General features: G+C 39.5%; 1 protein-coding gene across 1 annotated transcript; it reads left to right on the top strand.

Annotated features, from left to right (window-relative positions):
* The first annotated feature begins 795 nt into the window (after positions 1-795).
* Positions 796-10,044, top strand: LOC125720712 (fibroblast growth factor 18-like). The gene is made up of 5 exons (XM_048996476.1): positions 796-1,493; positions 1,640-1,676; positions 4,307-4,484; positions 7,016-7,122; positions 8,503-10,044. The coding sequence occupies exons 1-5, from the start codon at positions 1,462-1,464 to the stop codon at positions 8,779-8,781; spliced, it is 633 nt and encodes a 210-aa protein (XP_048852433.1). The 5' UTR covers positions 796-1,461; the 3' UTR covers positions 8,782-10,044.
* Positions 10,045-12,290: the final 2,246 nt, after the last annotated feature.

Below are 12,290 nucleotides of genomic sequence, written 5' to 3'. Positions count from 1 at the left end.
ATCGTTGTTTGTATTGTGCGTAACCTACAATACCACGTCTTTGTCATTTGCATATTTAGGTTATATTTTGAAATGCACCCCTATGTTAATTCTGAGCGTTGCATATTTTTGTAAACTCAAAAATTACAGTTACAGAAGGTGGATCTTTACGGTGCTCCTGCATCATTTTCGGTTCGTTATGCACAATGTCGGCTCTGTTATACCGAACTCGGATATGTTGCTGGAAATAGCAAACTCTTTTGAGACTGCATCATCCCAGTGTGTGCATGTCCGACGCAAGACGGAAACAGCTTCTGCAAGTTAGTCGCCCCCTGACATCTAAGGCGCTATTGCCAGGATATTAAGACCGGGCTATAAAATACATTCGGCTACAGGGAGTGTTTATCGCTACAGATATTCGACCATCCACCGTAGTACAGGACTCGGGATTTAGTTCTTTATGATTGTTACATTTTTGGATTTAAAATTAATTTGCACAGGTCTATTCATTTTTGCAATGTGAAAACTGTTCCCAATCGTCTGTATTTGCGTAAAAAAATATTTTAAAAGTCTGAATTCGCTTTTGTTTTGAAATTGAACCGCATCGTACGTGAATCCAGAATTGAGGTTTGTACCGAATTGGATGTTGCGTACCGTTACACCCCTCCTAGCTATTCGTTTTAACGTTTTATATGAATCTTTGCATTATATTAATCAAAAAAATTCTTTAATAAAATGGTAATGGATGGGTAATTAAAACAGGACAGCAGCACAATTGTATGCATGTGTGTGCTTACATACACTGTACTGCCCTATCAGGTGCAAACGGCAAACAAGTTTCCTCCCACTAGGAACAGAGAAGAAAAAACAGAAAGTCTTTCTAACCGCAGATACACACGGTGTGCAGTCAGGACCGGCGGCGGCATGTTACTCACGTTTTTCTATTGATATTTCTGGCATTTCACTCACTTCATACCTAATGCATTTATTTAAGCGAACTTAGTATTATGAAATACTTCTGTACTGTTAAAACAGGCAAAAATAGTCGTTCATTTAGATGTCCTACCTAGATACATGTAGTATATATATTTTTTTACGTTTTTACAAACGTTTTTCTCAGCACAATTTAAAGGGGAAAGTCGCACTCGCAGGATTGTCCTAAACACAAGGAAAGCTCGCCGGTCACTTGGAAGAATCTCGCAGCTCCCTTCAGCTATGTGCACATGTTGCCCGGGCTGTGGATGTGGACTGAGACGGTATCTGGGTGAAGCGAAATACATTCTTCATTTTTTCTTCTGGTACATTTGAAAAACAAGGAAGCAACCCAATGTTGCAACCACTGGCACAGTGCTCCACCATTCACTTATCATTGCGCTGGCATTTCAGGACTCCGCCAGAATATTTCGTTTAAGGACACTGCGCTCCACACTTCTTCTTAGGCAGTTTTAGACACTGGAGACAGGTGTATTTCAGCAACCGAAGATGTCTTTTTTTCCTTCAAGGTTCATCTGCGTGTAAGGATTGCATTTTATTCTTTTTGCTAAGGCAGGGCGCACATTCTTACCAATAGAAGCCGCTAAACGCCAGTTTCATTTGTGATCCAGGTATGTATTTTGTGTAATTATCTGTGATTTATTTTGTTCTTTTCTTCCCCCTGCAGGTGTTTACATTTCCTAGTTCTATACTTCCAGCTGCAGGTAAGATTATTATTCATGTCTTTACTGATGTCATTACGTTTCCTCAGATCACAGCTTATGTGATTATTCAACCTTATCGTATTTACCTGGGAGTAAATGGGAAGAAAGCTCCGCGACCCTGTACGGGATAAACCGTTGGAAGACGTATGGATGGATGGATGGTTATCATAAAAAAAGGAGTATTCTTTTTAGTATTCAGTTTTGCATTTCCCACTCGCTAAGCGCGCATTTACTGCTCAGTTGTTCTGAAACGTAACTACTGTCCATGCAAAGTCAGTTCATTGTTTTGTTCGAAATATTCACGAGTATTGCATGAATCATATATCAATATTGTTTAGTAGAATTAAACATTTTGTCGTTACCTGTACCTAAGCCGTCATCTTATTTTGCTGAAAAACGTGTAGTACACCTTCCATACCAATATTTAAGCTGTATTACTTAAAATAAAAATGACGACAAATATCGCCCAATTCCATTCTAGTACATTGACCGTAGATTTTTCTAAAGCAGTAAGCTGACAGACCTTTTTGTAGAGTCTGTCCACTGTTTTCAGAATCAGTACAGGAAAACTGAATAGGCGTTCGAAAGATTTAAAACATTATTTATAAATCTCTCATAAACTGAAGTTGTTGTTGCGGTCTGCGTGTTTGCCTGCTCTGAAACTGATACAGGGAACACGAACACCTAATGAGCAAGCAAATAATATAGACATAGAGTTACCGTCACACCATGTAAAACTCTCAGTGGATGCCAAATATCTGTGCAGATGCTTTTATTCCATCTTAATGTGTTGTTTACTGTGTTAAATAACCACATACATTTAATAGCTATTTTTTGTCTAGGATATCTGGAAGTGACTTAATAAAACAACTGGAGTGGTGACCCACTTTTAAAGTACATCTAAAATGCTGATTAATGGCTAGAGCAATAACGTTAGATTTTGTAATGCTTTCATTGCAAAGTGTGGCTTATGAGACTAAAGTGTCATCAGTATTAATGTAATCAGATCTTGTTCTTATGTCAATATAACAATTAATTCCATTTTCATACCAGTTGTCAGATTATTTCTCCTATGTATGACTAATTGCTTTGGCAAGTTTAAGCTTTTTAAGCATCGTAGCAAAAAATAAAATGGTTATTAGTCTGACCAACACATTAACACAGCAGCTGGAATACTGCTGATGCGATCAATCAATATTCCGAAAGGTACTTTTCAGGATCTGTTTGAGCTGAAAAGTATATTGACGTCATAGCCGTCCTGTCGTAGTGCAATCCTTAACTCAGTTATTTATGGTGATGCTGGTGTAAACAAATCTACTGCACTACCAGATATATTAAGGTGTAGCCCATACAATTACGTACAGTATATAATACCTGGTTATGATAATATACATGTATGTTACTGGTTTATATGTACAGTATTTACTATACTGTACTTTTTATCGTTATTTTAGAGTGTAGGCCAAGTCTGTCTACTTATGAAAAAAGCACAAGTGCGTAGTGTGTGTGTTTCTCTGTTTGTATGTGTGCCATAACCATAACACCATAACAAGTGAGTCGTATTGACAAGTTTTTCATTCGGTGTTTTAATGCCATCAGCTTTTTAAGCAATGAGCATAAAACAGATGAAATGGATTCCATATCGGACCATGATCTTTCTTTGGGTCCCTGTTTTACTGCTTGGAGATGTTGACAGTCGTTTAGTCCTACAATGCTTTTTTTTTTTTTGGCTATTCTAGTATATTCTTAAGTAATCTCAGGCAGGTATTTGTTTACATATAGCGCCAAATGGACTGCATGTTTCAGGTATGTAATTGTTTGTGAATGAAGTATAGGATAGCCCACTTTCTTAACATGGCATGCGGCTCATTGAGCTGTATTGTGAAAAAAAAAACAAGCTAAGATATGTACTTTATCGTCATTCTCTTACAAAAATATGCTTGGTCTAGCAGGTGGCCTCTAGCAGGAATTCTTCACGTCTCTTGTAAAAGAGGCAGTACCACTTTACATTCACTGCACGTTCATTATACCTTTTCAGTGCATTCATAGGACATTCAGTGCACCTTCATAATGCATTCATAACGCATTCATAGAACATTCTTAAGCACCATGTAAGTATACCTTGACATTCTAACATACCTTAACAGCTTTAATAGCAATAATAATAACAAACATCATATGATATTAACAAACATTTCTATGAATGCATCATGAAGATGCACTGAATGTTTTATGAATGCATAATAAATGCATTATAAAGGTGCAGTTAATGCAAAACGTTACCACATAGGCTTCAGGAGTGTATTAAAATTACTGATGTTTTATAAAGGGACTCTGTGATGTCAGTATAACTAAACACAACAACCGAAGGTGACAACAAATAAAAATGTTTAACTCACCATTATACATTTTTCAAAATATTTGACTTCTGTGACCTTAATGACCAATGATAAAATTCACATTGATGTTTACCTGGTTTAATTTTAAAGGAATATTGTGACCAAATGTGCTTCTAGTTGTTATTGTGTCCAAATGTATTTATAGTTGGTTACAGATGTAAAACATTTGCCGACAAGATAAAAGCTTGGAAAGAAATGGTTGACATGTAAATGACGTGTCTTCTTTTCCAGGAGTCTCAGCAGAGGTTAGCTGACTTTCGGCTCTACATTGAGAACCACACGCGGCACCCGGAAGACCTGAGCCGGAAGCAGATACGCATCTACCAGCTGTACAGCCGTACCACAGCAAGGCACGTCCAGGTCTTGGGCAGGAAGGTCAATGCCAATGGGGAAGATGGGGGCCAGTATGGTAAGGAAGTGCTGCAGTGTGCGAAAACCAAAGGACACTGTGTTTGTGGTGATGCTCTGCTCGATTCCCTTAGATGCTTGTAAAACAGGGGCAGTTGCGTGTCCCAGCCAATTAGAACTCTTCGTCTGTGATGGGAAGGTCGCCGGCTAAAATCCCATGCTCAGCCGTGTCGTTTCATTGGCCCCTTGAGTAAGGCCCTGAATCCCCCAATTGAGACCTTGTTGTGCTACTCTTTAGATAAAAACAATTACCAAATAAATAAATGTTATGATTTTTAAGAGCTTTCTTAAATATGAATCTGATAATATGCTAAAGGTTCCTATCAAGATTAAATGCTGCAATGCTAATGAGTTTCAGTAGTATTTAGTATAGTATGCCTTCACAATTTATATTCCGGACTATAAATTAGAAATATACTATTACACTCAGTGGGCAGCACTGTCACTCTTGCAGTGGGTCCTTGAATCCTGCCCCTATTGCGTTTTTATGGGTTTTGCATGCTGTCCTCATATTGGACATTGGTCCATTTGGACTTGTGTGGTGCTGAGGTATCACCACGCACTGCATGGCTGCACTCTGGTTCTCATTCCTGCAGTGGTCCGTCGTGTGGTGGGGGAGGCAACGCGCTGTAATCAGCGCTTGCCCCTTACCTCTCTCTCTCATATTAGACAGGTTTACTGCAGAATTCCACAAACATGCAGTTAGGTAAACTGGTGCACCAAAATGTCCATTGTATGTGTGTGTGTGTGTGGATTAGGTTTAATAAAAGCCTCTTTTTTGACATTGTGGGCAGCATTTTTCAGGTCCCCACAAAGATTTGTGAATGGAATCAAAAAATGGAAAATGGCAAAAGTCTCATATTTTGTTTGGTTACTGATGCCTAAGGTTAGGGCTGAGTAGGGTTATCAGAGTTGGGATTAGGGTTATGCCCATAGAAATGAATGGATGGTCCCCACAAAGATATGAATAGAAATGTGTGTGTGTGTGTGCGCACACACCCCCTGAAATTGACTGGATTCCATCCTCCCATTCTTCTGCCTCCTAGGATAGACTCCTGACCTCATAGTCCTGTACTGATGGATCAACAGGCTATTAGCATATCTTTTTATTTGCTAGCTGAGTCCTAGATTTAAAATGCTTAATTTTTGTATTGAGTAACTCCACCAAAAGTCCTTAAAGAAATTTCCATTGCTGTGGTTTAATTTCCAATGCTTATTCTAATTTCTAATACTTATTCCACTGCTATCCCAGTGGTTCCCGCTATACCAGCAGTAAGAAATTGCCTGAATGTTTGGCAGTTGCATTTCTGGCCTTATGTGATACGTCAGAGATTTGCCAACTTTCGCTAAATGCCTGGATAGTTACGTTCTGGGTGTTTCTGCAGTGAGGGCGTTCATGCACACATGCTTGGTGGCAAAAAATCACTTAACCAAACACTCCCCGGCATTTAAACCCCGAGGGGAGATTCCTGCGGAGACTGCATCAGCCTGGCACAGCATGACTAGAGGATTACATGTAGCTCTGCTGTTATTCTAAAACGTTTCCCAAAGATAAAACTCAAGTCAGAGCGGCCATATATGTATTCAGCTAACTGATACTGACATCCAACTTACACGCAGATGCCGGGACACACAACTGGTAGCAGTTGTAGTAGTTCAAGCTGGAGATGTATGAGGATGTACAAAATGTCCCTACCTGGTGTGTTTTAGTCTTCATTCAAACGTTTTTTTCTGTGCAGATGGAAAATAATCAGTGGGCCTTTCTCAAGTTAAGCTAAAGTCTACACTTGTGAGCATCTTTAATGCTTTGGTGGACTGAACTGAAATACAGCTGATCTCAGAAATATAGTTGAAACTCAATAACAGTGATTCAGCACTTAAACAATGGCAGATAGCTAAAACAGATTACTTTTTATCCAATGGGGGGGGGGGGTGTTTATCATAGGATGACACATACAGCTGCCACTTCTGCAGAGTTGGGTAACTGAGGTCCAGAGACTAAAAATCCAGATCAGGATTTTGTTTTAACCAGCCAGTTAAGCATTTCTGATTCCACGCTCGTGTTTAAACATCTCACTTTGTGAAATGTAAGAATGTGTTACAACTCTTTTTCATTATTCGGTAGAATGCTGTAATATCATTGGCGTCCATAATGTTCAGCATTGTTTTCGCCATGTTAGGTCATGCAGCACCTATAGTGTAACTTCATTAACTTTCCAGGTCACCTGCCACATTTGGTATCATGCAGTTGTGTAAATTACAGAACTTACATGGTATGCATACATTACTCTGCATATAGTGTGTATGCGTTCGTAATGCTGTTACTTTACTAACACTGTTTGCACTGCACTGCTTACGCTGAGTAACTATGGTTACTCACACTTCTGCTCCCCTTGGTACCATGTCCGCTATTTATCCTGCTTCTTCTTCTATCCCAGAAAATACACAGTAATAATATTAAAAGAACAAGGTTCTTTGTTGAGAAGTACACTGTATGGCTGTCTAAATGATAACTTCTCTGCTCACTTTCAGCTGTGTTGGTGGTTGAGACCGAGACCTTTGGGAGTCATGTGCGTATTAAAGGAAAGGAGACTGACCACTACATTTGCATGAACAGAAATGGAAAGATTATCGGAAAGGTATGTTTCTCTTAAGCCTTGTCAATATATCATGATCACAATCAAGAATGTATTACTGCAACAACAATTACATCCCCCATGGTTCATTAAACATAGCAGCTTATGAATGCAACGGGAAAGGGGGGTAGCTCAGTGGGCTCAGTAACTGCTCCTGCATCCGGAAGGCAGTGGGCTCAAGTCCCACAACTAGCAAAGTAATCATATCAAAGCTGATCTCTTAAGTAAGGCTATGCTAGGGATGCTGGTACATACATTATGAATTCATTTGCCTGAATGACTGTCTTTCTCTGCTCTTGTTAACTATATTTCTTGTCTTTGACCACTCTTAAATTTATCAAGGTCTTTTTGTAACTTCAGTCCAAATCAGTAGCATGGCAACCCTGTGGGCTGGGCTGCAGCCTCATGCCCTTAGTGTTGTTTATTTATGCCCCCTGGCTCTCTGTCTGCATGGTGTTTGCCTATTCTGTCTGTGTTCATGTAGGCTTCAGCCTTACTGTGTCCCTACACTGGATAATCACTTACAGATGAATGGATGGAAATAGCAGATCATTTAATTATTTTTCTAAAACATTATTACCAAAAATTGACACTGATGATACTTCTGAAATGACCTAATTTAGAACTGTGACATTATTCTGCAAGTTCTTGCATTGTTCGTGTCAAGCATCTATAAATGAGTACTGCTAATTTATATTACAATATTAAGGGTCTGTAACCCGCAACACTCCGGCTCGTAAGAGATGCCCTTCTCTTTTACCCTGGAGTAATGTGCTAATTGGTCCAATCAGAACACAGTACCCAGCTATATACTTGCATAACAAAATATCTTCCAAGGAATTAGTACTTAGGGTGGCACGGTGGTGCAGTGGGTAGCGACTGCCCACGGTTGGTTCCTGCCTGTGCCCATTGTTCTCAGGATAGACTCCGATATCCCCCCCGTGACCCTGGTTGGGACTAAGTGGTGATGGAATTGGTACTTAATATATTCTTAATAGGTTAAACGAACTAGTATGCTCATCAATAATATAATGGTACAGCTGGCAAGAGGTCACCCCACCAAAACAGCTGGGTTGTCCTCGCGTGTAAGAATTGCTTTGGCACATGCTCCCTATAATTTCAAAGATATTTCACTTCATTTGGAGTCTCCAAAACAACCAGCTAATGTCTAAAATAGTTTAAAAGGTTAGTGCTGTTTTGGAGTCTTTAGTTATTCACGTCGTCACTTCATCGCTTTATGGATTTCAAGATTTAAACAAGCTTGAATGTAATGTTGTTTAACATTTGCTTTCATCGTTGTTTCAACCCGATTGGCCCCGTGTTTGGGACGGGCATGTGGCGGCAAGGTGATAGTCGTCTGACAGTTTCTTCGTGTCTCCACAGCGCAACGGGAGGAGCCAGGAGTGCGTCTTTGTCGAGGAGTTTCTGGAGAATAACTACACTGCGTTACTGTCTGTGAAGTATAAGGGGTGGTACCTGGGATTCAACCGCAAAGGGAGCCCCAAGAAGGGCTCACGGACCGCTCAGACACAGCAAGAGGTTCACTTCATGAAGCGCCCCCCCAGGGGCATGGCAGAATTGCCTGAGGACTTCCGCTTTACCCCCGTGACCAAACGGACACGCAGGGCACAGCGCCTGAAAGCCAGCTCTGGCACCCACTGAGAGGCCGGACGCTCGATGGAGAGCGCACACGTCCGTTTCCTTGGAAACCTTTTGTCAGCGACTGTTAAATTTCAAATATGTTCTATTTTTATATTGCCAGGTCTATAATAATATGTATTATTTTCTCTTATTTATTTTGCATTGACTTTAAAAAAAAACAAACACACTAACATCTCTCTAATGGTATTGTAGATTAGTACCAGAGGAAATGTAACTTTATAACTTTGCTTTGGGCAAAGGGACGGATGTTTGATTATTTGGGAAAATCCTCTTTTCCTGGCGGATAACCCAAAAACTGCTGTGTTCCTTGACACGCACTTGGTTTGGATGCTACAAAGACAAATTGAGAGAGATGCAATAGTGTGGGATATTCCAATAACTTTCTTACTATTAAGTGCAATATTTTTTTTTTTAAGGTGTGCAGGCTCTTTTTAAGGGATTTGCGAGCTGATTGGTGTAATGTGCTAATGTCACCACGCACGTCATTATTATCATTTTTTTGATGAAATATTTGTGCACCCTATGAGTCATTATAACCCAACCCATAAACAATGCTAGAGCTGAACTTACTGAAAATCCCAACCGGTATCTTCTAACCAAATGATATTATCAGAAAATCACAAATCTAATGGTTTTGCAGTGCTCAGAAACTAGCCTACTAAGTTTGGTGCCTGAGAGTTCAGCAGCATTGGAGTGATATATAATGAGTTCATAAAAGCAGGCTGTTACTCTTGCATCTCTTCTCTTTCCACTGACCTGGAGCTGGCATAATCATGGATATCCTATCAGCATGAACTTGAACCCTTTAATGCAGGGGTGGGCAACCCTGATCCTGCAGTGCTGGTATCCAGCAGGTTTTCCATCCTACCTGGCTTCTGATGAACCGCATCTGATCTCAGGCAGATAGTAACTCATCAGCTAGGATAAAGAACATGCTGGATATTGACAGTCCCGGATCAGGGCTGCTTACCCCCTGCTGTGATGCATTAGTTGTACCTGTCAGCTTTACAGCATTATAAGATGCTGTTGTTGGTAGCCAGGATTGTTTCATGACTGAGTATTTGGGTCATAAAGGTGGCATTATGTCCACACCTGCCGTTTGGATAAGTGTATATGAGAAGCTACTAACGTGATGCATTAGTGATTTTAAGATAGTATACAAAAATATTTTTTATTACTATTATGAAATATTTATTGTCTTTATAAATAAGGATGTTGAAATAGTTTGACCTCTGCTAATAAAGCAAGAAGTTTATTTAAAAACGATACAGTTAATTTGGTATTCACAGCGTATATACATGGGCCACAAAGTAATGCACTTTTATATACAAATGTTGTAGAAGTGAATTCCCTGCCTGAGCTGTTATTGCCCTGTTGGCAGGATCTACCCTGTTGCATCATCTCTGGAACGGTATTTAAGAAATGAAAGCAATTTGATTAAACAGATGTAACCCTTTGCTGCTTTGGCTTAAGCTCGTCATAGAACCGAGTTATAGCTACTCTAGATATCAGTCACAGATCAGTGAATTTCAGATGCAAACCTGCAATCTGTAATCACATACCAGGTGATGGGTACTAAAATTTTAGTATTTAGTTCAGTAAAAAAACAAAAGCATCATTAAATATTTAGGTACCACTTTAGTGCTCGACCAGTAAAATTTGCTGACCAGGGTGTTCCCTCCTGATAAAATTCAACTTCTTTTTTCGACTTATAAATGGTAATAGCTTAAAAAAAACTGCAGTGATTTTATAATTAATGATTTGCTAAGTGTATAAACCTAATTAATAACATGACTATAATCCATTCATAAACCCTTTATAAGGGTAGTCTTATTGTAAAATGGTACCATTCAGAGAAATGGCCAGAAGACACACAGTTACCTGATATCGAAAATTTAGAGATGCTAGTTCACCGCACTGCATGTTGTTGGACTGCAGGAGTAAAGAGCAGAGCCCCGAGCAAACAGACATAGCATGCGGACAGACAGGTAGAGCGTGCAAACTCCACACAGCCAAGGTGGGATTTCACGTACTCTTTAAAAGGAGCCTAGGAGTACTTATACGTGTGCAATAAGCAAAGCGGTTTGTGCTGCTTAAACACACAGACTCGTCTTCTTCTGCCACAGGGGTTTCGCACTCTAAGAACATCACAGCCTTCCCTCCATCTATCGTGGAAATGTATGGAAAATCACTGAGGCACATGCCGTATCTTAACAAGTGATGGACATGGGCAAATGTATTGAATAGATAAAGATACAGTATCGCAGCCAAACGTGATCAGTCTCTAAGAACAGCATTCCTGTACATATAAGCAAATATACAACTTACAATACACACAATGGATTTTTTTCTTACTGATCATGACTGAAATGAAGAAGAAGTGTAGTATGTAATTCAGGAATGATTCTGAATCAGAATATGCAATTTTCATTAAGACATCTAAAAGTTCAATATATAAACGCCCATAATATATAATGGAGGTAAAAAAAAATGTAAAGAATAGTAATAACTATGAAAGTTACGAGCACGCAATGGAATCTGTCAATATCAGAGCAGAAAACTGCGCTGAATTGCTGAGAAACAAAACAAACACAGAGTAGTATGTGAAATATTTTAAGAATGTTAGCTGTGTATTGAGTGAAAGTTGTGCAAAAACTACAAAACGATATTGCCGGAAATTTCTGTGTTATCTCTGTATTTCAGGACAATCTTAAATACTGCTTTGAAGAAAGCAGCTAGGAGGAAATCACCACTAGAGGGCACCAGTGAGCACTTGGCACAAAAAAGTAAAACCGCAGTAGGTGGCCTTATAAAAGACATTAGGCTTCTCTAGCTAGTGTTAAGGAAACTCTCGATATATGTAATATGCTTGAGAGTTCGAGGAATAGAAAAATTTATAGAATCCTAAATTTTGCATATAACCCGTGAACTATTCTCTTCAGCCCTTCCCAAATACAGGATGTAAATTTCCCCCATATAAGCATCTATTAAATTCAATGTTCAAACAGGCAACGTAAAAATGTAATATGCATGCAAAAAATGCCTTTTCTATAAAAAGAGACCAAAGAAATGTAGCAATCTTCTGGATTCCACAATGTGTGTAATGATGTGAAAGGGGACTCTGAGTATGATGCAGGTTTACTAGGGCTGGTGACACTTATGTGGGCTTAATATTTCACTTCTGACACCACCTGGAGGTTTATGCATTGTCTCTGCTGGGGACCACATTCACCACCGTTACTTGAAAGAAAAAGTCAGGAAGTCTTTATTTTGAAGGTCTGCCCATCTGCACCTGCGACACAAGAAAATCCTGAAGAGTAAGGGGAATGAGGGGTGTCGGTAATGATAAAAGCCTTTTGATCCACACATTCCTTCCTTCAAGCATTGAGTTTGGGTAGCCTTAAAGCCCTAACCCAGGACAGCAAAACCTACAGCACTAACCAAGGATTAGAGTTCCATATTTGTGTTATTCCAGAGTTTCTAAATGTGGACTGTCTGCTAGGGAGCTG

The sequence above is a fragment of the Brienomyrus brachyistius genome, chromosome 25 (assembly GCF_023856365.1).
Source record: "Brienomyrus brachyistius isolate T26 chromosome 25, BBRACH_0.4, whole genome shotgun sequence".
Classification (NCBI taxonomy): domain Eukaryota; kingdom Metazoa; phylum Chordata; class Actinopteri; order Osteoglossiformes; family Mormyridae; genus Brienomyrus; species Brienomyrus brachyistius.
This window is presented reverse-complemented; position numbering and strand designations above follow the sequence as displayed.